General features: G+C 49.7%; 1 protein-coding gene across 1 annotated transcript in view; it reads right to left on the bottom strand.

Moving 5' to 3' along the window:
- Window positions 1-5,255: 5,255 nt before the first annotated feature.
- tnfsf12 (TNF superfamily member 12) overlaps window positions 5,256-26,622 on the bottom strand; it is a 43,094-nt gene continuing 21,727 nt past the window's right edge. The window contains exons 2-6 of the mRNA XM_078533778.1: window positions 20,641-20,779; window positions 17,528-17,572; window positions 16,428-16,469; window positions 8,419-8,537; window positions 5,256-5,558 (exon numbers count right to left, since the gene is read on the bottom strand). Of these exons, the coding sequence (XP_078389904.1) occupies window positions 5,313-5,558; window positions 8,419-8,537; window positions 16,428-16,469; window positions 17,528-17,572; window positions 20,641-20,779 (591 nt within the window). The 3' untranslated portion in view covers window positions 5,256-5,312. The remainder of the gene's footprint in view (window positions 5,559-8,418; window positions 8,538-16,427; window positions 16,470-17,527; window positions 17,573-20,640; window positions 20,780-26,622) is intronic.

Here is a 26,622-nt window from a genome sequence, read left to right on the forward strand (position 1 = left end):
GAGAAAGCAATGGGGAACCAAAGGCTCCCCGAGCTCCCAGTTAATTCGTAAAAGGCGCAAGGCTTGAACATACTCCTTTTGTTTGCAGAGAACGTGTTCCTGTGTATGAAGCCCTGAATTTCCCCGTTGCTTTCTCCTGTAGTATAAATTGTTTGAAACTTGGAATCCTTGCATTTGTCCTGATGTGTGCAAGATGAAAAGCTTCAGCAGCATGTCTGTTTTCAGTAATATTCAAGACCCACACTACCCAGGAACCTTTGCTGGTATTAAGGGTTACAGAACTGAGGCGGGGTAGATGGAGAGAAGATACAAACCAGCCATGATCTCTTTGCGGAAGAGGCTCGAGGGGCTGAATGGCCACCTCCCGGTCCCATGAAATGCAAAGAGGGGGCCAGGATCTCCCCAGCCTTTGACTCACTGTTGTTAATTAGGGCAGGACTTTAACTCACTCAAAACACGTTCCCTTACACAGGATTAAAATCAAACCCTACAAATTCCTCACTGAGTCAAATCTTCCACAAGATATGCTTACAGGTTTATGTGGAATAATAACCAGGAGCCATCAATATAAGACAGTCACTAATAAATCCAATCGGGAACTCGGGAGAAATTTCTTTACCCACAGAGTGGTGAGAATGTGGAACCCACTCCCACTGTGCACCGATGACCTATTGGCCTCTGGTCCGCCAACACCTCGATATCAACTTCTCACCCTTGTCTTCAAATCTCTCCGTGGTCCTTGCCCACCCCCCACCCCATCTCTGTAACTACCTCCAGCCTCACAAACCTCCGAGATCGCTGCGCTCCTCCAATTCCGGCCTCTCGAGCACCCCCAAGTTTGATCGCTCCGCCATTGGCGGCCGTGCCTTCAGCTGCCTGAGCCTCAGGCTCTGGAATTCCCTCCCCGAACCTCTCCCCCTCTCTCTCTCTCCTTCTTTAAGACGCTCCTTAAAACTGACCTCTTTGACCAGGCTTTTGGCCACCTGTGTCTAATATCTCCTTATGCCATTCAATGGCATATTTTGCTTCATAATGCTCTTGGTGAAGCACTGAGGGCCACTTTACTACGTGGAAGGCGCTATATAAATGCAAGCTGTCACGTCAAGTCAAAAGGTGGACGAGAAGCTTAACTTTTTAACACGTGTGGAGGGGGGGGGATTGAGGAAGCTGAGAAACTCCAGTCTAACATCAGAAGCTGAGAATTGCCACACCATTCTGTGACCTGGCTTGACCCCAGGACTTCTGAAGCGGGAAACAGAATGGGATGGGAATGAGAAAGCGGAATAGTCGGCGGAGACGAGGACAACGAGACGTCGACTGTGAAACGCAAGATTCCCAGTTCTTTCTGGTCCCCGTTCAGTATCCTGACTATGCTGCGTTCCACCCACCACACTAGCCCCGACCTCCCCCGCACCCGCTGAATTTCGGAGCATTTTTCTTCCCCTTCTGATCTTCAACATTCCTCTCTCTGTGGCCTGACCAAGACGCTCTCACAATTCTCCCAGTATTTTACATTAAAAAAAACGTTCACTAGTTCGTTAAACCCCTTCACTTCCTCTGTGTGACACTCAGTACTTCCGTCTCTTTGTCCATTTTCTGTCATTCTCCCTCGCTCCCCTTCATGTTTCTGTCAAACGAGGGTTAATTTTTAAATATATTTGTCCGTGGAAAGTGGGCAGTGCATTTCTTTCCCATCCCCTAATTGCCCCTTGAGAAGGTGGTGGTGAGCTGCCTTCTTGAACCGCTGCAGTCCCTGTGGTGTAGGTACACCCACAGTGCTGTTAGGGAGGGAGTTCCAGGATTTTGACCCAGCGACAGTGAAGGAACGGCCGATATATTTCCAAGTCAGGATGGCATGTGGCTTGGAGGGGAATTTGCAGAGGTGGTGGTGTTTCCCATGTATCTGCTGCCCTTCTTCTAGGTGGTAGAGGTCACGGGTTTGGACTGTGCTGTCGAAGGAGCCTTGGTGAGTTCCTGCAGTGCATCTTGTAGACGGCACACACTGCAGCCACTGTATGTTGGTGGTGGAGGGAGTGAATGTTTGTGGGTGGGATGCCAATCAAGCGGGGCTGCTTTGTCCTGGACGGTGTTGAGCTTCTTGAGTGTTGTGGGAGCTGGACTCATCCAGGCAAGTGGGGAGTAATCCATCACACTCCTGACTTGAGCCTTGTAGATGGTGGACAGGCTTTGGGCAATCAGGAGATGTGTTACTTGTCCCACTCACCCTCGTCAGTTCTGGCAAAGTCCTCTCCAAAACATTGGAGCTTTTCGGATTTCTCTTTCGACACCTTTTGTGTTGTCTTACCCTCGATTGTTTTCTTGTTTCTTCATTCCTGAAGATACCGCCTCCTTCCCGAGCTCCCAACCCACTGGAGACCGCGAGAGCTATTCAACTGCAGCAGGCGTCACAGCGGATCCTATATCCCCCGCCTCTTCCTGGAGCCCAAGTACCTGCCGTTTGGCACAGAAGCCCAGCTGCTTTGAACCCCCCCCCACCCTCCACCACCCATCTTCTGTACTCCCAGGAGAGTTACAGCAGGATGGCAACCGGGGTCAGATATAACGCAAGAGAGGGCAGGGATCGAATTTGGGCCTTTGTCTGGGTTGGTATTCCTTGTGAGCCTACAACTTCCTGTTTTTAACCACTCAAGGTACTTAATTAGCAGGACCAGTGCAAACAATTCGGCCTCACAGCGGAGGGTGGAGTCTGGACCAGGAGCTACAGGGGAACTAATCGAGTCAGAAAAGGGAGAAGAGACCGCTGGAGAGGACACTATAAGCAACTAGCACAGAAGGAGGCCATTTGGCCCATTGTGTCTGTGCCAGCTCTACGAAAGAGCTATCCAGTTAGTCCCACAGCTTCACTTTGTATCCGTAACCCTGTAAATTCCTCATCCCCAAAGTGCCTGCCCGAACTCCTTTTCCGAATTATTTACGGAATCAGCTTACATCGCCTTTTCAGATGAAGCGTTCCAGCTCCCATCAACTCCCTGAGTGGGAAAGATCTTTTCCCCCAGCAATTTTAAATCAACAGTCTCTGGTGATCAAGCCACCCACTAGAGGGAATAGGGGAATATCTGAAATTAAAGCAAAACTCTTGAAAAAAAAACAGCAGGTACATCTTAACTACTTACACGGCACTTTAAACTTTAAATATATTATCCCTCCTTGCATCTCGAGGCCTCAGGTGCCTCGCTGGAGTTGCCAACTCTGTTGATGGCGTTCCTGGAGGTTTGGTCAGGTGACCTTCGCCCCCCCACCCCTGACAGCCCCGCCATGAAATTCTTGCTATTGGTCACCTGACATGTCCATCCTCAAGAGTCCCACCCACACCCCGCCATCCCACGGCCAATTGAAAAGCAAACAGACTGATCTTTAATATTGCTGAAAAGAGAGACATGCTACCAAAGCTTTTCGCTCATTTATATTCGACACACTGTCCTCTGCAAACAAAAGGAATATGTTCAAGCCTGGAACCTTTTCCACATTTTCCAGGAGTTTTGGGAGTCTATCATGCTTTCTCCGCGGCAACGCCTTGGCAAGTCAGAGCTGGCCTGCCGACCAATCAGCATCCTCTCCCCCTGTCATATAAATTGTTGTGATCCTTTGAAATTTGGCACTCTTGTGTTTGTCCTGATGGGTGCCAGATTAAAATCTGCAGCAACGTGTCTCTCTTTTCAGCAATATTCAAGTTCTGTACCACCAAGAGAGCCTTCTCTGCTGTCAGATTTTTCCACATCAGCCCCACCCACCTCCCCCCACCCCCCGCAGCCTCCAATATTCTTACAACCGATATGAAAGCTTTTTCAAAGCAATTCAAATACGAACAGCAATTTTTTCTTCCCAAAGCCCTCTTTGTGTCCCAGTTTTGTCCACGGCCATGTCCTGGAGATCCATCCTGAATTCCTGGTCAATCCTGGAGGGTTGGCAAGCCCCATTTCCACTAGAAACATGGATCCCATTTCTTCCCTCCCACGCCCCCGCCTCCACGATATTCCATGCCCGGCCTTAAGGTGGGAAATGAGAGAAATGCCTTCGCTCCGGTTGCCCCCCTCCTCCCCCCCTCCGAGTGTGAGGTGTGTGCACGGAGTTCGGAGATATGCCACCTCAAGAGTGTCAAACAGCCACAGATTGGGAAATCCTCTCCAGACAAGACACTCACACCTGCCGCTATCAGCACCTCCTTTAGCCCTTACCACTACCATTAACACCCCCTCTGTCCTTATGTCCATGACATCTTTGTCAATCTCTCCTTTGGCTCCCCTCCCGACCTATCACTGACCTTCTATCAGCTTCACCTGCTCCACTCCCCTTAAACGGTATAACTTTCATCACATTTTTACGTCTCTTTAGCTCTGAGGAAGAGTCACACGGACTCGAAACGTTAACTCTGCTTTTCTCTCCACAGAGGTTGTCAGACCTGCTGAGTTTTTTCCAGCCATTTTCCGTTTTTGTTTCAGACCCCAGGCACCGTTGCCCCTCACGCCTCCTCCTGCCACAGACCCAGGTGCCCCCCCGCCGGCTCCTCTTCCCCTACGACCCTGGGCGGCTGGCTATTCGACCCCGCAGGGCATCGCAGCTGAATCCTTTCCCTCTCCCGCCACCTCCCCCCTGCACTTCCGGCAGAAGACGCCAGGTGGCGATCATGAGCCGGGCAGAGGGAGGGGGAGGAGGAGACGGTGCCAATGCTGGAGCCCCACTGTCGGCACCATCCCTCCCCACAGCTGTAGGGCCTCCGGTGCAGAGAACAGGGATGGAAAATCAGGGGCTGCAAGGAATTTGATTTTAAACGGCCAAAACCTGCTCCCGATTCTGCGACAGGAAGAGGGGGTTTGATCTCAGCAAAAAAGCAGAGCTTTCCGCTCTGTTTCCAACCTGTTCAATTGGAAGGTAATGTCCCCATTAGCGGGTGAGTGGCTCAGCAAACCAGCCAACAAAAGGCCCAAGAAAACTCTCTCTCCATAATAAAAACAGAAGGTGTCAGAAAAAACTCAGCAGGTCTGGCAGCATCTTGTGGAGAGAGAAACAGAGCTAACGGTTTGAGTCTGTCTGACTCTCCATCGGAGCCTCTCTCTATCTTTGACGCTGTGGTTTCTCTGTTTGAAAAGTCTGGGAGATATGCAGTGGCCTCCACTCACAGACAGACAGACAGACACAGACAGACAGACACAGACAGACAGATGCAGACAGACAGACAGACATACACACAACAGACAGACACGGACGCGCGCACACACACACACAGACACACAGACACAGACGCACGCGCACACACGCACATTCACAGACACGCAGTCATGGACGTGGCCCCTTTAAAGCTTAAAGAGTCCAAAGTAGGCAAATGTTTTGGCTTTCAGGTGCACCCCGGCGATGCTGTAAATTCTGATCTGAGATCTCTTCTGGAGCCGGATTAAACCAGACGCTTGACATGAATGGACAGCTAGCTGCTGGCTGTAAGGTGGGGTCGGTGGTAAACCCTGCAAACACTTAAAGGTCACTACATTGTCCACCTTCACATCCAGTTTTAAGTAGGCCGTGGTGTTGTCATCGCAGTGAACCTGCAAATACATCAAGAGAGAGGCTTCAGTTACACTAACGTTCAGTCAAGGTGGACGGAATTGGCCGAGACTCAGTGGGTAGCTCACATTCACTCTCACACTCACTATCACTCACTCTCACTCACTCACTCACTCTCACACTCACTCTCACACTCACTCTCTCACTCACTCTCTCACTCACTCTCTCACTCACTCTCTCACTCACTCTCTCACACTCTCACTCACTCGCTCTCTCACACATTCTCTCTCTCGCACATTCTCTCTCTCACACATTCTCTCTCTCACACTCGGTCTCTCACACACTCTCACACTCACTCTCTCACACGCACTCGCTCTCTCACTCTCTCTCTCACACACACTCGCTCTCTCACTCTTTCCCTCACACTCTCTCTCACTCACTCTCTCTCTCACACTCACGGTCTCTCACTCTTTCTTACTCTCTCTCACGCTCTCTCTCACTCAATCTCTCACACTCTCTCTCACACTGTCTCTCACACTGTCTCTCACACTGTCTCTCACACTGTCTCTCACTCACTCCCTCTCACACTCACCATCACTCACTCATTCCCCCTCACACTCACTCTCTCTCACACTCACTCTCTCTCACACACTCACTCTCACACTCTCTCTCACACTCACTATCACTCACTCACTCTCACACATTCTCACTCTCACACTCTCTCACACACTCTCACACACTCACTCTCACACATTCTCACTCTCACACTCTCTCTCACACTCACTATCACTCACTCACTCTCACACATTCTCTCTCTCACACTCGCTCTCACACACTCTCACACACTCTCTCTCTCACACACTCGCTCTCTCTCACTCACTCTCTCACACTCTCTCTCTCTCACACTCTCTCTCACACACTCTCTCTCTCACACTCTCTCTCTCACACTCTCTCTCTCTCTCACACTCTCTCTCTCTCTCTCACACTCTCTCTCACACACTCTCTCTCTCACACTCACTCTCTCTCTCACACTCTCTCTCTCACACTCTCTCTCACACACTCTCTCTCTCACACACTCTCTCTCTCTCACACTCGCTCTCTCACACACTCTCTCTCTCTCTCTCTCACACACTCTAACTCCGTCACACTCTAATTCTCTCCTTGGAGTCAAAGTGTCTTCGGTTCAAGTCCCACTCTGGAGACCTGAGCACAAAACCTAGGCTGACACTCCCCGGGCAATACTGAGGGAATGCCGCACTGCTGGAGGTGCCACCTTTCAGGTGGGACATTAAACTGACGCCCCCCCCCCCCACCCCCCACATCTGCCCTCTCAGGCAAATGATCCCACGGTCACTATTTCGAGGACGAGCAGAGGAGTTCTCCCCAGCGTCCTGGTCAAGTTCATCCCTCAGCCGACATCACTATACATAAAAAAATGGCTGATGTGCTTTCAGTGACAGGAATAATGTGACAAAACTAGCGGCTGTAAGACACTTTCAGATGTCCTGAGGCCGTAAAAGGTTCTATACAAAGCTCCTTCTTTCTGTCCGTATAAAATAGTGTATCACTCTAATTACCGTGAAACACGACATGGAGTTACCAAAGCTCGGAGGCGATGTCAACATTGAACATGTCGAGTAGAGAGAAAGAGAAGGTGGTGCAGCGGAGAAATCAGTACGAGAGAAGAGAGACAGAGAAAAGGAGAGATGGGGAGAAAGCCAGAAGGAAAAAGAGACGGCGAGAAAGAGAGAAAGGGCAGCAAAGAAAGAAAAGGGGAGAGAGAAAAACGGAAGGGAGAAAGGGAAAGAAACAGAGAGAAAGAGGAAAAGAAAGGCGATAAGAGAGAGAGAAAAAGAAGAGGGAGAAGCAGAAAGAAGGGGGAGAAAGAGAAATAAATAGAGAGAGAGAGAGAGAGCCAGCTTTAGATGGTGAGAGAGAGTTTTAGACGGGGAGAGAGAGAGAGTTTTAGATGGTGAGAGAGAGAGAGAGTTTTAGATGGTGAGAGAGAGAGAGAGTTTTAGATGGTGAGAGTGAGAGAGAGTTTTAGATGGGGAGAGTGAGAGGAGGCATAGAGGGAGATTGAGGTAGAGAGACAGAGAGGGAAGCAGGTTATACAAAGTTTACTCAGCCTTGAAAAAAAAAGGCCTTGCATTTTTATAGCACCTCTGGTGACCACCAGCCATCTCAAAGCTCTTTACAGCCAAAGAAGTGAACTGTTGTCACTGTTGCAATGTAGGAAACTCTGCAGCCAATTTGCGCACAGCAAGCTCCAACAAACAGCACTGTGATAATGAACAGATCCTTTGTTGTAGCAATCCTGGGTGAAGGATAAATATTGACCGGGACACCAGAGAGAACCCCCTGCTCTTCTTCGTAATGGGATATTTCACATCCACCTGACAGGGCAGGGGGGGGGGGGGGGGGGGGGGGGGCCTCGGTTTAATGCCTCCGCTGGCACCTCAGACAGTGCAGCACTCCCTCAGTACCGCACTGGGAGCGTCGGCCTTGATTTTTTTTGCGCTCGATTCCTGGAATGGGACTTGAACCCGGAACCTGGTGTGGAGCAGCGATCCTTTAGGTATCTGCTACCGGGCGATTGTTGGGGAATCCCACAGTGAGTCTGGCTGATCGACACTTTATCTGATCATCGCCGGCGATTACTGGGAAAACAGATTAACATCGCCATAACAACTTCCTCATCGGGCATTCAGCCAGACTCGAGATGGCCCCAGTTGTAGAGATAGGGGACGAGGTGCGGTGAGGGTGCAATGGGGAGGTGGGGAGGCCGCAGTGGGATTTGAAACCAAGGAGGAGAAGTTTAAAACTGAGGCGTTGCATGACCGGCTGTCAAAATTAAAACAACGCTTTGGACAAGCTTCTGCTGACAAGTGAGAGACTTGCCTGACTGTACATGTAGTAGAGTCCCTCTTTCAGAACGGTGAACTCTCCAGTCTTATTGTTGTACAACAAGGCGTTTTTCACTTGTAACTGGCATTCTGACCACTGCCTGATAATCCCGCCTGGTTTAAAAAAAGAGGCAAAGTTTTAGAATCTGATCAGCCTCCTCATCAAAGTGTGAACACAGCAGGAACGTACGGACATTGACTCACTGTTTCAACTCAGTTTTAAAATTCCCATCTTTGATTGCCCCCTCCCTCTCTCTGTAGCTTCCCATAACCCTCCCGAGATCTCTGCTCTCCTCCAATTCCGGCCTCTTCAGCATCCCCGATTTCCACTGCTCTGCCACTGGCAGCCTGGACCCCCAGGCTCTGCAATTCCCTCCCTAAACCTCTCCATCTCTCTCCCCTTCCATAAGACCACAAGATATAGGAGCAGAAATTAGGCCATTCGGCCCATCGAGTCTGCTCCGCCATTCAATCATGACTTAAATGTTTCTCAACCCCATTCTCCCGCCTTCTCCCCGTAACCTTTGATCCCCTTACCAGTCAAGAACCTATCTATCTCGGTCTTAAATACACTCAATGACCTGGCCTCCACAGCCTTCTGTGGCAATGAATTCCATAGATTCACCACTCTCTGGCTAAAGAAGTTTCTCCTCGTCTCTGTTCTAAAAGGTCTTCCCTTTACTCTGAGGCTGTGCCCCTCGGGTCCTGGTCTCGCCTACTCATGGAAACATCTTCCCCACGTCCACTCTATCCAGGCCTTTCAGTATTCTGTAAGTTTCAATCAGATCCCCCCTCTCATCCTTCTAAACTCCATCGAGTTTGAGCAAGCTTTTGGTCACCTGTCCTAATGTCTCCTTTTGCAGATCGATGTCAGATTTTGTTTGATAATCGCTCCTGTGAAGTGCCCTGGGGGGAGAGATGATACTCTTTCGAGTTACCAACAGTCACAGATTGCAACTCTGTCGAGTACAATCACAGTTCTTGGTTTTCTGGGAGTGGGACATGAACCCACAACCCTCTGATTCAAAGGCAAGGGTGCTATGAACTGAGCCACAGCTGACACCTCCTTTCGCTATGTGGAAGGCGCTATTTAAACGCGAGTTGTTGTTGTGTTGCCTTCCAGAAAGTTCCTCAGTCGCCATTCCCTGTTGACCAATTGTGTCCCTACCGATGTCACTTTCAGGACAACCCCTTTCATATTGTGGGGGCGAGAGATTTGAGTTAACGCGGAGAGACTGGGGAAGCTGGGATTGTTCTCCTTGGAGCAGAGAAGGTTAAGAGGAGATTTAATCGAGACGTTCAAAATTCTGAGGGGCTTTGATAGAGTAAATAAAGAGGAACTGTTTCCTGTGGTGGGAAGATTGGTAGCCAGAGGGACACAGACTGAAGATAATTGGCAAAAAAGAGAGATTATTTATTTATATATATATTTATTTAATTTATTTTTAAATGAAGTGAGTACTGATCAGGAACGTGCTGCCTGAAAGGGCGGTGGAAGCAGATTCAGTAGGAACATTCAAAAGAAAATTGGGTAAGTGCTTGCAGAGGAAACATTTGCAGGGCTGTGGGGAAAGAGCAGGGTGAGAGTGGGACTAATTGGATAGCTCCTTGAAAGAGCTGGCACAGGCACGATGGGCCGAATGGCCTCCTTCTGTGCTGCATCACTCTAATAAGCATGTGCTTATCGAGGTGTTCAAGTCCGCCCAAAAGGTTGGAGGAGAGATGGATGTCGTGCTCCTACTAAGATATTCCTTTTCTGTCACCTGGCCCACAGGACAGGGTGGGTGGCTAGTGACTGGAGCTTCAGTGATGCTGAGAGACCTGGTGTGGTTCCCTCACCTCATGAGGTCCAAGATAGAATGCTGTCAGGCATTCAGGGACACTCTAATCTAGCACAGGGCAAGTGAGAGGGTCAACTCTTGAACATACGAACGAGGAGCAGGAGTAGGCCATTCGGCCCCTCGAGCCTGCTCCGCCATTTAATAAGATCATGGCTGATCTGACAGTAATCTGAAATCTGCATCCCACCTACCCCGATAACCTATCACCCCCTTGCTTACCAAGTATCTATCCACCTCTGCCTTAAAAATACTCAAAGACTCTGCTCCCACCACCTTTTCAGGAGGAGAGTTCCAAAGACTCACGACTATCTGCAAGAAAAAATTTTGCCTCATCTCTGTTTCAAATGGGTGACCCCTTATTTTTAAACAGTGACCCCCTAGTTCTAGATTCTTCCCTATCCACCCTGTCAAGACCCCTCAGGATCTGATATGTTTCAATCAAGTCGCTTCTCACTCTTCTAAACTCCAGCGGATACAAGCCTCCTCTGTCCAACCTTTCCTCATAAGACAACCCGCCCATTCCAGGTATTAGACTGGCAAGCCTCCTCTGAACTGCTTCCAATGCATTTACATCCTTCCTTAAATAAGGAGTGGCGGTGACGTGGTGGTACTGTTGCTGGACTGGTAATCCAGAGATAACCCAGGGTAATGACCTGGCTTCGTAATCCTGCCATAAATTCAATAAAAATCTGGAATTAAAAGTCCGATGATGAACATGAAACCATTGTCGACTGTTAAAAACCCATCTGGTTCACTAATGTCCTTTAGGGAAGGAAATCTGCCATCCTTACCCGGTCTGGCCTACATGTGACTCCAGGCCCACAGCAACGTGGTTGACTCTTAAGAATGCCCCCTGAACAAGGGCAGTTAGGAATGGGCAATAGATGCTGGCTTGAACCGTGATGCCCACATCCTATGAATGAATGAATTCAAAAAACACTAGGCACAACTTTCTCAGCAAGTGGCTGAAGCTGGTCACATCTCACTTATTTTGTCCACCTTTTGTGGCTTTGGGATGCCCCTTCTCCTTCTCTGATCTGTGCACAGCAAGATTCCGCCAAAGAACGAACGCGCTTGTCAGAGGTGCCCCCTTGTGGAAGTGACGAGGAGCTCCACACCACCCGCACCACCACCCTCGCCTGTCCCCCTCAGGTGCATGCAAGAGATCAGGCAGCCATTATTTCAAAGAAGGGCCAGTATTTGTTGCCCATACCCCCCCATTGCCCTTGAACTGAGTGGGCTTGCTCAAGAGTCAACCACATGGCTGTGGGTCTGGAGTCATGTGTAGGCCTGACCGGGTGAGGATGGCAGATTTCCTTCCCTAAAGGGACATTAGTGAACTGGATGGGTTTTTAGCAACGATCGATGATAGTTTCATGGTCACCGTCACTGAGACTAGCTTTCAATTCCAGATTTGTTATTGAATTGAATTTAAATTCTATCAGCGGTTGTGGTGAGGTTTGAACCCATATTCCCAGAGTATTGAGCCTGTGGCTTACTAACCCAGTGACACGACCGTTATGCCACCGTCTCCCCTCGTGACAGCTACGGAGAGAAACAGAGTTGACGGATCAGATTAGGTCATCTTGGCTTTAAGCATTGACTCTCTATCTCTCCGCAGATGCTGCCTGCGCTGCTGAGCATTCCCAGCATTCTTTTTTTACTTTGATAGCACATCACTGGCTGTGAAGCACTTTGGGTCGCCCCGAGGTGGTGGAGGGCAAGTTTGCGTTTCTTTAATGTGGTGCTTTGTCGTGTTCAAGGGTTCTGAGTTGTTGTTTGTTGAGTGGTTGCAGTTGGGCGGCCTGGCCACCAGATGGCGGCTTTGGCTGCACCTCCCCAGCCCAGTGAGTGGCTCACGGGTTCCAGTTAAAATCCTGGTTTTGAACAATACTATTGTCAGCCTTGACGGGGGAGAGGGAAATGGGCAAGGATTGGGATGTGATGGACTCTCCCAACGCTTTGAAGGATGCGTGTTTCAGCAAAGAAACAGGATCAGCAAAAAGCAGAGTCCTTTTTTAAATTCGTTTATGGGATGTGGGCGTCGCTGGCTGGGCCCAGCATTTATTACCCATCCCTAGTTGCCCCTTGAGAAGGTGGGGGTGAGCTGCTGCCTTCTTGAGCCGCTGCAGTCCCTGTGGTGTAGGTACACCCACCGTGCTGTTAGGGAGGGAGTTCCAGGATTTTGACCCGGCGACAGTGAAGGAACGGCCGATATATTTCCAAGTCAGGATGGTAAGCGGCTTGGGAGAGGAACTTGCAGGTGGTGGTGTTCCCCATGTGTCTGCTGCCCTTGTCTTTCTAGGTGGTGGAGGTCATGGATGTGGAAGGTGCTGTCAAAGGAGCCTTGCTGAGTTGTTGTTGTGCATCTGCAGCTTGTAGATGGTACACACACTGCTGCTACTGTGCGTCAGCGGTGGAGGGAGTGAATGTTTGTGGATGGGGTGCCTGTCAAGCGGGGCTGCTTTGCCCTGGATGGTGTCGAGCTTCTTGAGTGTTGTGGGAGCTGCACTCATCCAGGCAAGTGGGGAGTATCTCATCACACTCCTGACTTGTGCCTTGTAGATGGTGGACAGGCTTTGGGGAGCCAGGAGGTGAGTTACTCGCTGCAGGATTCCCAGCCTCTGACCTGCTCTTGCAGCCACGGTATCAGAATCTTGAGGTTGTTCACTAATCTGTGGAGAGTGACTCCAAGGCCACCAATGTGCACCACCACGTTCCCATCCCCACAGGGCTTGGTAGTCTGTCCTGCTGGTCATTGTTGGCTGAACAACCTGCACACTGACGATATTTATATGGATGAGGTTAGTGCCGATCTGCTCCCACTCTCTCCCCTCTGATCCAGCGAACGCTGCACTCGTGCAACATGTGTAAGCCAAGCAACAGAACGGATGCAAGTTTTAATTCTGGAGTTGGCCTCTCCTAGATGAGCTACGGAAGCCGGCGAACCACAGGAAACAGGAGTAGGCCATTCGGCCCCTCAAGCATGCTCCGCCATTCGACAAGATCATACCTGATCTGATTGTGGCTTCAACTCCTGTGGGAGAATCTAAAACCAGGGGTCACTGTTTAAAAATAAGGGGTCCCTCATTTAAGACAGAGATGAGGAGAAATTTTTTCTCTCTCAAGGGGTCGTGGGTCTTTGGAACTCTCTCCCTCAAAAGGCGGTGGGAGCAGAGTCTTTGGGTATTTTTTAAGGCAGAGCGAGATAGATTCTTGATTAGCGAGGGGGGTGGAAGGTTATCGGGGGGGTAGGCAGGAGTGTGGGGTTGAGGTTACAATCAGATCAGCCACGATCTTATTGAATGGGGGAGCAGGCTCGAGGGGCCGAGTGGCCTAATCCTGCTCCTTGTTCGTATGTTACACTTTCCTGTCTGTCCCTCCCATAAACGTTGACTCCCTTGTCAAAATCTGTCTAACCCAGCCTTGAGTATATTCAATGACCCAGCCTCACTGCTCTCACGGACTAATGACCCTCAGAGAGAAAAATAAATTCTCCTCATCTCCGTCTTAAATGAGAGACCCCCCTTATTTTAAAACTGTGTCCCTTAGCTCTAGATTCCCCCACGAGGGGAAACATCCTCTCAGCATTCACCCTATCGAGTCCCCTCAAAATCTTATACCTTTCAGTAACCCTCTCGTTCTTCTAAACTCCAACTTGGTCAACCGTTCCTCATAAGACGAACCCTTCATCTCAGCTGAGTGGACTTTCTCGGAACTGCTTCTAAAGCAATCATAAGGAGAACAAAACTGTGCACGGTACTCCAGGCGTGGTCTCTCCAACACCCTCTACAAGCTGTAGAAATACTTCCCTACTTGATTTCCTTTGCGATAAGGGCCAACGTTACATTTGCCTCCCTGATCATTTGCTGTAGCCGCAATGCTGTGTTGTCATACGGGCCAGATGGACAGCCTGAGCTTTTCTGCACTATCAGCTGGTGAAGTCTTTGCGATTTGGCCCATCGCCGGGAGAGGGTTTGAAAGCAGGGTTTCCCTTTGCCCAGCTAGGCTGACGAGCCCCGTCAGCCTGGAGTGACCCGGTTTCGAGCCGCCGGACATTTGCCCTCGCACCTCTGCCCGCTGGTCCAATTAGGAATTGGCACGTGAAACCGGGCGGTCGGCTGACCATCTGGAACTTCCTGGAGGTAATTCTCTTCACCGTCGCCATCTTTCTGAGCTTTTGGTCCTCAGGAATTGGGAATGAAGGATGAATGAATGTCGATATGTATAAATTATTTTGTTTTTAAATTCTCGCACAGGGAGTGGGTGTTGCTGGCATCGCCCATCGCGTTTGCTGCCCATCCCTAATTGCTCTTGAACAGAGTGGCTTGCTAGGCCATTTCAGAGCCAACCACTTGGCTGTGGGTCTGGAGTCACATGTAGGCCAGACCAGGTAAAGACAGCAGATGTCCTTCCTGGGTTCTTACAGCAATCGATGATAGTTTCATGGTCCAACATTACCGACGCTGGGTTTCAATCCCAGATTTTATTAACTGAATTTAAATTTCACCAGCTGCCGTGTTGGGATTTGATCCCGTGTCCCCAGGGCTTTAGGGCAGGCTCCTGGATTACTGGTCCAGCGATGTTACTGCTACGCCACCATCACCCCTAATCGCTGGCGCTAAACACTCACTCTCTTCCGGATGGGAGAAGCCTGGTCGCTCACACCTGACAGGACTTCGCCGCGGGAAACCGAGCACCGAGGGCCCATCTCCCCCGGGATGTCCCGGCGATTTCCTGCCACCCCCCCCCTACTTGTTTTGGTGTGCACAGAAACGGGTGCTCTTTGGGGAAATACTTGCATTTCTCTAGCGCTTCGCACGTCCTGCTTCACAGCCAACGAAGCACTTTTCCAAACGCAGTCACTGTTGCGATATAGGAAATGCAGCAGCAAATCTGCGCACAGCAAGATCCCAAGGTGTGACAACCAGGTAATTGTTTTTAAGCGATGTTGGTCGAGGGATTAAATATTGGGTAGGACACCAGGAAGAACTTCTCTCCCCTCCCCTCCCCCCCCCACCGCTCTTCTTTGCAATAGCGGCCACAGGATCTTTTACAGCCCCTTGAGAAGGCACATCTCACCCGAAAGATGGCACCTCCGACAGTGCAGCGCTCCCTCAGTACCGCAGTGAGGTGGGGGGGGGGGTGTCAGCCTGCGTTATCTGCTCAAGCGTCTGGAGTGGGACTCGGGCTCATGACTTCTGACACAGAGTCGAGGGAGAGAGAGAGAGAGAGAGAGAGAGAGGGAGAGAGGGCGTTGCCTGCCAAACAGAACCAGAATGGTTTGCAGGGACGGATGAGAGGTTTGGGTGGAGTGAGAAACAGGGGAGTAGAGCTGATTCACCAGCGCGTGCTTCGTTTAGTGTCTAATACAGGTTTGCGACCCCTTATGAGACAGATAGGGCGGAACTTAATGCCCCACTCCTCCGCTCCCCGCAGCTAATTTGGAGGCAGACTGGCATTTAATCGGATGGGAGTGCGGGGACTCCACCATCTTGCCACTCCGATGCTTATTAGGGCCCTTAGGTGGGCAATTAATGCCCACTTAAGGGCCACATCCCCTTGATGCTGGTATTCAACCAGTGACGGGCAGGGGAATTGCCACGTGGGGAGCCCGAAAAGTCCTCTCTGGTTTGCTTGTACCCTGATTAGGGGACCTGGCACCATGAAGGGGGTTGGACCTGCTTAGAGCCACACCCCTGCCCTTGCTGTCGGCAACCCTCTCTCTCCCCGCCCCGCCCCAGCCAGCAGCACCCTCCCACCACCCCTCTTCTGTGGCCCGGGTCCCAATCCCTCCGGTGGGTGCATTACCGGCTGCAGCCACCGCTCCTGGTGGCGCTGACGGGCAATGGAGAGCTGCCGGCCTCTGATTGGCTGGCAGCTCGGGGCAGGTGGGATTTCCTCCCCTGGGTTCCGAAATCCTGGGGTAGGCCCAAAGCTGGCCAGTTAGGTGCCTGAGGGGCACTAAGTTCCGTCGGGCCCTCCCCTAAGGGAGTATTTACGACTGATTCTCCAGCCAGTGGGAGAGACGCCCCATCACCAACATTAAATTCTGCTCATAGACTGACTCCCAGTGAACTATACTGGGGTGATTCCCAATCCAGGCCGCAGTGTACAGAAGGCAAAGCTTAATCAGGCACTACCAACAGAATTATTTACCTACCCTGTTCAACTATATATGTCCCATCAGCATTATTGGGCACCACTGCAAGGAAATCAAAACAGCAATTAAAACTTCAGAATATGAAAGATATTTCACTGCTTCTCACTTCCCTTCGTCTGAACACTCTATCACTGAATGATCCACACACACTGACTCTCACTGGGGTACGGGTCCCACACACACTGACTCTCACCGGGGTACGGGTCCCACACACACTGACTCTCACTGGGGTATGGGTCCCACACACACTGACTCTCACTGGGGTACGGGTCCCACACACACTGACTCTCACTGGGGTACTGGTCCCACACACACTGACTCTCACTGGGGTACGGGTCCCACACACACTGACTCTCGCTGGGGTACGGGTCCCACACACACTAACTCTCACTGGGGTACGGGTCCCACACACACTGACTCTCACTGGGGTACTGGTCCCACACACACTGACTCTCACTGGGGTACGGGTCCCACACACACTGACTCTCACTGGGGTACGGGTCCCACACACACTGACTCTCACTAGGGTACTGGTCCCACACACACTGACTCTCACTGGGGTACGGGTCCCACACACACTGACTCTCGCTGGGGTACGGGTCCCACACATACTAACTCTCACTGGGGTACGGGTCCCACACACACTGACTCTCACTGGGGTATGGGTCCCACACACACTGACTCTCACTGGGGTACGGGTTCCACACACACTGACTCTCACTGGGGTATGGGTCCCACACAAACACTGACTCTCACTGGGGTACGGGTCCCACACACACTGACTCTCACTGGAGTACGGGTCCCACACACACTGACTCTCACTGGGGTACGGGTCCCACACACACTGACTCTCACTGGGTGAGAAGGCAACTGTGAGGGATTGAGGGATATGGTGGGAGGGTGGGATTGGGGGATACAGGGAATTGGCAGTAAACTAAAGCAGTAACTAAAACCCTTTCTGCTTTCACTGCAGCTGTGGTCTCACTGAACAGCAAATACTACAGGAAAGGGAAGGGTGTGGAGTGTTTCTCGAATCCCCTAACCCCATCCCACTGCCCCAACCTCCCCCCACCCCCCCCAGTAATAAATACAGACCTTACCTTCGAAATGAGCTGCAATAGGCAGTTTGTTCTTAACTCCAGGAACTGTTAGACAAAGAGAATCAGAAATTACCACCATCAGGAGCAGGAATAAATAGATTTTCGGACAGTAACTGTTCAGGACTGCGATGGTTAAAACTATGTGACAAAATGAAATTTCAATTCCAGACACTACCCCTGAGGAAGGAAGGATTTCATGGCCTTGGAGAGAGCGCAGTGTAGATTTTACCAGAATGATTACTGGGCTCCAAGGTTAAATTAGAAACGGAGACATTACAGAAACTAGGTCTGGATCCCCTGGAATTTAGAAAGTTAGGGGTGATTTGATCCAAGTTTGCAAGATAGTAAAGGGAACAGATAGGGTGGATGGAGAGAAACTGGCTGGGGAGTCTGAGACTAGGGCTCCCATAGCTTAAAAATTCGGGCCAGACTTCTCAGGAGTGAAATGAGGAAAAACATCTACATGCAAAGCCGGGGATGGGGGATGGAGGGGGAAACTCTCTTCTGCAAACGGCAATTGACGCTGGATCAATTGTTCATTTTAACTCTGAGATTGGCAGGTTTTTGTTCACCAAGGATATTACGCGATATGGGGCATTGAGCGGGTATGAGAAGTTAGGTCGCAGATCGGCCGCAGTCTCGCTGAGTGCCAGCACAGCTTCGAGGGGCGGAATGGTCTCCTCCTGTTCCTAAGTGTCCCTAACTCGCATCTCCCTGTCGCACCTTTCACAACCTCGGGACGCCCGCAAGCAGTTCGCAGCCAGTGAAGTGCTTTCTGAAGTGAAGTCCACTGTTGTAACGTAGGAAACGCAACAGCCAATTGACGCACAGAAAGCTCCCACAAAATAATGGTTTAAATTACATTGGTGTTGGGGGAACAAATATTGACCCAGGGCACTGGGGAGGTGGGGGATGGAAACACCACGCACTCAAACGTGGGGACGAACGAGGAGAGGCGACGTAAAGAAAATGCTGATAGGGTGAGATGGAGAGGGGTTGGGAAGAGGCTCGTGTGGAGCAGGAACGTCAGAATGGACCGGTTGGGCCAAATGCTGCCAACATCGTCTCAGTGCGGACATAGGCGACCGTGGTCTTCCAAACATCCCAGTCATAGCAACAGTGGGTGGCCTCGTTGTTGGAGTTCTCTTAAGCCAGTCTTGAATGTTGTCTCGCTGCTTCCTTCTCTGTCGGCCTCCTGCCCTTCTCCTGCTAATCCTTCCAGTAGTGATTAGACATTCCAGCCCTTCAGCACGGATAACTCCATTTGCCTTCTTTTGTCAATTAAAAATTCTCTTGTTCTTCCAGCCTCACTCTGCACTTCTTCATTCGTTCCCTTCTCCACCCAGCTCACCCTTGGCATCCTTCTTAAACCCCATGTTTTGAAGCGGTTAATTTTCTTTTCCCAGTGATCCAAACTTCCAAGGCTCAAGCTGACGTTTCTTAGCTTGTTGCCAAATTTCAAATGATCACAACTATTTACACTGCAGGAGAAAAGGGTGCTGATTGGTTGGCAAGTTGACTCCGATCGGCTGAGGCATTACCAACGGGGAACTATAGACTCCACAGGCTCTTGGCTTATTCAAAAAAAAAGGCAAAAGGTTTAACATATTCCTTTTGTTTGCAACGTATGGATCCCTGCGTATGAATGAATGTAGGTCGCTTCTAGTAAGCATAAATGAGCCATGTTACGAGCTAGACTGGTTATCTTACATTGGTTGTTGGTGTAGCTATTGGCGCACTCAGCATTGTTCAGCAAGTGCTGTCCAATTCTGTAATCACACCTAACAGTAGACGTTTTGTTTTGGGTTTTGCAAGCTCCGGGCTGGTTGAGTACGGTCTATTATGAAGAACCGAAGGAACATGCTGTTTGATTCAATCAGCCAGTCGCTGGGATGTATGGCCTACAGACCTGGCATCGCAGCAGCACTAAAATTCATACATGGCGTTGCTCAACTGCGTGGTGGGCAGAACATCTTTTTGGACTGAAGGCAGCATCCTGCTAGTGGAAAGTACCACTCATGTAGCCAGGGCAAAAATATCCTTTTAGCTTGTCCAATCCTTCTTCGGGTTTCTTTGACATGGGGTGTTACCGTGCTTCTTATATGGTTCAATTGACTAACAATTCAATTCAATTAACACGTCTCTGCTGCACATATACAAGAGCCAAGGGCATTATGCTAAACCTTTATAAGATACGGGTTAGGACGTGGATGGAGTATTGTGGCCACAGCACTTTAGGAAGGATGTCAAGATCTTGGCGAGAGTGGGGAGGAGATTTATTGGAATGGCACCAGGGGTGAGGGACTTCAGTTACATGGGGAGACTGGAGAAGCTGGGACTGATCTTCTTGGACCAGAGAAGGTTAAGGGGAAATTGATCAGATTTTTGTGAGGGGCTCTCTTGGATTAAATAAGGAGAAACTGTTTCCACTGGCAATCAGAGGGTTGGTAATCCGAGGGACACAGATTTAAGATAATCGGCAAAAGAACGAGAGGGGGAGATGTGGAGAATTATTTTTTCTCGAGTTGTTGCGATCTGGAAGGCGCTGCCTGAAAGGGAGGTGGAAGCAGATTCAGTAGTAACTTTCAAAAAAGAATTGGATATAAAGTTGAATCATAGGAAACTATAGCCCAGAAGGAGGCCATTCAGCCCATTGTGCGTGTGCTGGCCCAGTGAAGGAGCTGTCCTTTTTTTGTTACTATTTGTTCATGATGTGTGGGTGCCACCAGCCTACCCCCTGCTCCTAATTCATATGTTTGCGGGGGTCTGGAGCCATATGTCAGCCAGACCAGATAAAGAGATTTTCTTCCCTGAAGGACATTAATGAACCAGATGGGGTTTTTACAGCAATCGATGATAGTTTCATGGTCACCATCACTGAGACTAGCTTTTCAATTCCAGATTTTATTAACTGAATTTAAATTCCACCAGATGCCACAGTGTTAGCCTAGGCCCCTGGATTACCAATTTAATGACATTAACGCTATATGCTTGAAAGAGGAAACGTTTGCAGGGAATGGGATTAATTGGATAGCTCTTTTAGAGAAGGGCTGAATGGCCTCCGCCTGTGCTGTAAGGTTGTTTGATTCTCAAAGAGAGAGGCAGCTTCTTACCTTTTCGCCGTTCCCTCCTTATCCGCGTCAACCTCTTGCTCTCCAGCAGCTCCTGCAGGAAACTCAGCCGTACCCCAGGACTCCCTGGGTCCTGTGGCAGGTCTGGGTGGATGCTCTCGAGCAGTGTTGACTTATCCCCCTGTCAGAGAGCAGAGCAGACATAGTGGGCAGCGGGCATAAGGCAGCTTAAATCAACAGGCCTCTGTTTCATCTGACCCTTCCAGTCCCGCCTAACTATTAAACTCCAGCTGATCCAGAGACAGGCACCCCGCGCACAGCCACAGAGGCCTCATATCCTGCCCTATTGTCCACAGTCGTCATCCTTCTCCCACGCTGTCGCACAGCAACCCTCTGCTTCCTGCCTCAGCTCATCCGAAACTTAAGAGATAGCAGGAGGAGGCCATTTGGCCCCATAAAGCCTGCTCCACCAATCAAGAAGATCATCGCTGATCTTCTACCTCATCTCCACTTTCCTGCCCTACCCCTTAGCGCCCAAAAACCTATCGATCTCAGCCTCGAATATACTCAATGGCTGAGCATCCACAGCCCTCTGGGGGAGAGAATTCCAAAGGTTCACACCCCTCTGAGTGAAGAAATTTCTCCTCATCTCAGTCCTAAATGGCTGACAACTTATCCTGAGACTATGATTCTGTGTTCCAAGCTCTCCAGCTAGGGGGAAACAGCAAAATGCCATCCATCCTGTCCAGCCCTCTAAGGAGTCGACTGGATACTCCCCACTTGCCTGGATGAGTGCAGCTCCAACAACGCTCAAGAAGCTGGACACCATCCAGGACAAAGCAGCCCCGCTTGATTGGCACCCCATCCACAAACATTCACTCCCTCCACCACCGACGCACACTGTGTACCATTTACACGATGCACTGCAGAAACTCACCAAGGCTCCTTAGACAGCACCTTCCAAACCTACAACCCCTATCATCTAGAAGGACGAGGGCAGCAGATGCATGGGAACACCACCACCTGGACGTAGCCCTCCAAGTCATTCACCATCCTGACTTGGAAATATATCGGCCGTTCCTTCACTGTCGCTGCGTCAAAATCCTGGAACTCCCTCCCTAACAGCGCTGTGGGTGTACCTACACCACATGGACTGCAGCGGTTCAAGAAGGCAGCTCACCACCACCTTCTCAAGGGGCAATTAAGGATGGGCAATAAATGCCTGTGCCTCAAGAATAAATATTTTTCAAACAAAATTTAGAGTTCATTGCTATGGAAGATCTACTAATATATACCTATAAAAAATGATCTTTCATGTCTTGTATATCTCACTGATTCAGCATCACACTCTAGAATCATACTTTGCCGTAGATACAGAATATTCTTTTGCGAAATTGGAAAGAATATATATAACTCAACGATCTATTACTTAAAACCTCACTCATCTACAGCTGGAGCACGTGGCTTAAAGGATCGGGGGAGAGGAGCAGCTGAAAGGCACAATTGTGCTCCTGACTCCCCTTACACTTGATCAATGCCACGCAAGATGCAGGAAAAGGCATCTGGAAAGGTGTGTCAGGCAGGATGCCTTCTTCGCAAGATGTCTGCCTTCTCAGGTGGACATTAAAGACCCCATGGCACTATTTCGGGAGAACTGTGGAGTTCTTGGGAAGAAACAGTGAGAAACATTCGGAATCACGTGCTGTTAAAACATGGATCTCTTTATTTTCTTCCAGACTCCCTCTGCTGTTATATGTGCGTATGGTAGCCTTAAGTCATGTTAACAAAATGCACAATGCAATTTTCAATACACTACAGTATGGGGTCAATATTTATCCCTCAACCCATATCACTACGGCCAGGTTACCTGATCATTTCTGACACGGCTGTTTGTGGGAGCTTGCTGTTTGCAAATTGGCAGCTGTATTCCCTAAATTACAACAGTTTGGATTTGTTCCAATTTGGGGTCTTATTATGTGGTCGGCATTTCTACGCGACAGAGCATGAACTTGCATTTGGGTAGCATCATTCATGACCTCAGGACGGCTCGCAGTGCATTATAACCAATGAAGCGTTTTGATATTTCCAATTGACAACCAGCCTCGACAACATTTTTGGGAGAGAGGGTTAAGATTTCCACTCCCCTTTGACATCACCCCTGAACGGCCTGGCTCTAGTCTGAAGGTCATACCACCATTTCTGGACCTGCCCCCACCCCACCACTTATCCACTCCTTTGAGCATCTTAAACACATCGTTTGGATCACTGCTTAAGCTGAGTGGCTCACTCTGCCATTTCAGGGGAGGGAGGTGAGAGTCAGCCATGTTGCTGTGGGTCTGCAGTCACATGTAGGTCAGACCAGGTAAGGACGACAGATTTCCTTCCCTGAAGGACATTAGTGAACTAGATGGGTTATTACAGCAATCTGGTAGATTCAATGGTCACCATTACTGAGGCCAATTTTTTAGCCCAGATTTATCTAACCACAGGGGTAAATTTAAATTCTCCCAGCTGCCATGGTGAGATTTGAAACCATGTCCCAGGAGCATTAGTCCAGATGTGACCAGATACACCGCCTGAGGACTCATCTTTTGATTCTTTACTTGTCTCATTACAACCTGCTTTTGCCTTGCAACCTCATTCCTCTAAATATTTATCACTTCCTGGTGTCCACTCACTCTATCAAAGACCTTTAGTCCTTTCCCAGACTCCTGACCCCCTTTCCTCCCTCTACACTGTCCCCATCAAATACTCCCAGGACAGGTACAGCACGGGGTTAGATACAGAGTAAAGCTCCCTCTACACTGTCCCCATCAAACACTCCCAAGACAGGTACAGCGCGGGGTTAGATACAGAGTAAAGCTCCCTCTACACTGTCCCCATCAAACACTCCCAAGACAGGTACAGCGCGGGGTTAGATACAGAGTAAAGCTCCCTCTACACTGTCCCCATCAAACACTCCCAGGACAGGTACAGCATGGGGTTAGATACAGAGTAAAGCTCCCTCTACACTGTCCCCATCAAACACTCCCAGGACAGGTACAGCACGGGGTTAGATACAGAGTAAAGCTCCCTCTACACTGTCCCCATCAAACACTCCCAAGACAGGTACAGCATGGGGTTAGATACAGAGTAAAGCTCCCTCTATACTGTCCCCATCAAACACTCCCAGGGCAGGTACAGCACGGGGTTAGATACAGAGTAAAGCTCTCTCTACACTGTCCCCATCAAACACTCCCAGGACAGGTACAGCACGGGGTTAGATACAGAGTAAAGCTCTCTCTACACTGTCTCATCTCTAACATCTTCCAGTCAATGACCTGAAAAGTTAACTCTGTTCTTCTCTCCACAGATGCTGCTTGACTTGCTGAGCCTTATCCATCTTCCTAGATTTTCAATTTCAGAGTTCTGGCCTCCACTGGACTAGTGGTCTAGTCAGCTTGGCTCAGAGACACAGTCTCGATTGCCACTGCCAGTGCAGTAGCGAGGGAGGGCTGCATTGTCCAGCATTTAGGACTCAAACGCATAACTGAAGGCAGCTCTAAGGTCAACTCGGTTCCCGCAGTCTTGGGAAATCGGCCCACACTGTCACAAATCACTTGTCCCAGTTATCACGAACACACACACACTCACAAACCAGCTCTTGCACACTCATCCGATATAACTTGCTTTTACATAAGTGCCTTTAGCGTACCCAAAACGTCCCAAGAGGATTCACTGGAACGATCATCAGACTGAATCTGACACCAAAGCCAAGAAATGAGATGCTTGAGATTATAAGCAAAAGCTTGGTCAAAGAGATCAGCTTTTAGAAGCTTCTTAAAGGAGTAGAGGGAGAGATAGAGAGAGAGAGGGTTGGGGGGGGAGGCGGAATGATTTACGGTTTACGGTGGGGGGGTGGGGGGAGAATTCCAGTGCTTCAGACCCGGACAGCAGTGGAACACTGAAAGCAGACTGGTTCCCCATTGCTGTGAAACACGACAGCTTATATTTGAAACCCAAAAAAAAATCTATTTCTCTCCTCTGTGCCCAGGAAATGAAGAAACTGCTTCTTATTTGGGCTTTGAAAACAGTTGCAAAATAAAAGCAGGCACCATGGGAATGTGCGCTTAGTGTCAGGAAATCCCACTATCATTCAATCCCTTAGTATCTTGTCTCCTGGGTACAAAACAGATGGTGATATTCTGTGGTATCAGTCACCTTCAACCCTTCCGGGAAATCAGAGATAGGAAGACAGATCCATCAAGCTCTCTCCCAATTCTTTTCTCCCTGACAGCACTGGGTTGGGGACAGACTAAAGCTCCCTCTACATTATTTGAAAAATGTGTTTCACACCCTCAGCCCTCAGGGAGCACCTGGCCTTGTGCTACTATCACTGAACTGGTTACTTTGCAGACCCATTGCTCTGGGAATGTGGGTTCAAATCCCATCAATAGCAGCTGGTGGAGTTTAATTTCGCGTCATAAATTTGGAATTGAGAGCCTGTCTCAGTGACGGTAACTCTGAAGCTATCATTATTTGTTGTTTAAAAACCCCATCTGGTGCACTAAAGCTGTTTGGGGAAGAAAATCTGCCTTCCGCACCTGCTCTGGCCTACACGTGACTCCAGAACCACAGCAATGTGGTTGACTCTAATTGACCCTCCCAAATGGCCACTCAGTTCCAGGGCAAAAGTAGAGATGGGCAACCAATACCGGCCTTCCCAGCGATGCCCTCCTTCCATAAAAGAAAATCCCAGAGTGGCGAGGTTCTCTCAGCAGAGAAGTAGGAACAGGTGGCCTGATGGGACCACGGGGCAAGTGACAGCCTGAGATGCTTAGGGACTTTTTAACCTGTGGTGGCGAGGCAGGTGAATATGGATGGACTATAAACCTCCGGTCATCCAAGACTCAGTTGCCTGTATCTGCACTTGTACCAAATCCTGTTCGCCCATCACTCCCTGGCCTATAATGGCTCCTCTCATCCACCTTTACAAATCCCTCCATAGTCTCACCCCCTTCCCTGTCAATGTTGTCTCATCCAGCCCTACAACATGGTCTCTGCACTGCTCCAGCTCCGACCTTTTAAGCACCCACTGCTCCACCATTGGCGGCCGTGCCTTCAGCTGCCTGGGGCCCTAAGCTCTGGAGTTCCTTCCCTCAACCTCTCCACCTCTCTTTCCTCCTTTGAGATGCTTCTTAAAACCAACCTCTTTGATCAAGGTTTTGGTCCTAACATTCCCTTCCGTGACTCGGCGTCAGGCTTTGTCTCGCTGAAGCGACTTGGGGCCTGTTATTATGTTAAAGGCGTTACATAAATACAAGTTGTTTTGTTTTCAAGGAGCTTGGGTTGGCCCCATGCGGAACTGAAGAGGAAACCTGAGAGGAGCACTGGCCACAACTAATGCCAGTGTAGAAGGATTGTGACAGGAAGTTTGTGACTGGCTAAGGGGTGAAGGTCAGAGTGAGAGAAGGAACAAAGACGTAAAATTGCAAAACATGAAATATGAGTTTTGAATTGTTCAGGCTGTTAGACATAATAAATGACACTGCTCCCTTAGTGTCTACATCCGATGGGAGACCATTGCTGCACTATTTATGCTTGTTTGGTGTCATGGTTGTTAAGGCAACCAAATATCAACCAGCTGCTAAATCCCACAAGTTACGCTTTTTGCAATCTTGTCTGGTTAACAGATTGTTGTACAGAGGCAGTAATGTGCACTCGAGGTATTCTCTTTTAGAATAAACTTTTCACCTCATTTAACACATTCACCCAATTTCCCTGTACGCTCCCCTCCCCAGGCTTTCACTCCCAGCCCAAGACACGCTGGTCCCAGGTCACGCAGATCACCTATCCTGGGGAGAAGGCTCACCTCTCTGCCACTCCTGTTTCAGTCTCCTTGCCCAAGGAAGGATATACTTGCCATAGCAGGAATGCAATGGAGGTCCACCACTGATTCCTGGGATGGTGGGATTGTCCTATGGGGAGAGATGGAGGAAACTGGGCCTATGTTCTCTAGAGTTTAGAAGAATGAGAGGTGATCCC

Source organism: Cetorhinus maximus, chromosome 34, assembly GCF_964194155.1.
Source record: "Cetorhinus maximus chromosome 34, sCetMax3.hap1.1, whole genome shotgun sequence".
Classification (NCBI taxonomy): Eukaryota; Metazoa; Chordata; class Chondrichthyes; order Lamniformes; family Cetorhinidae; genus Cetorhinus; species Cetorhinus maximus.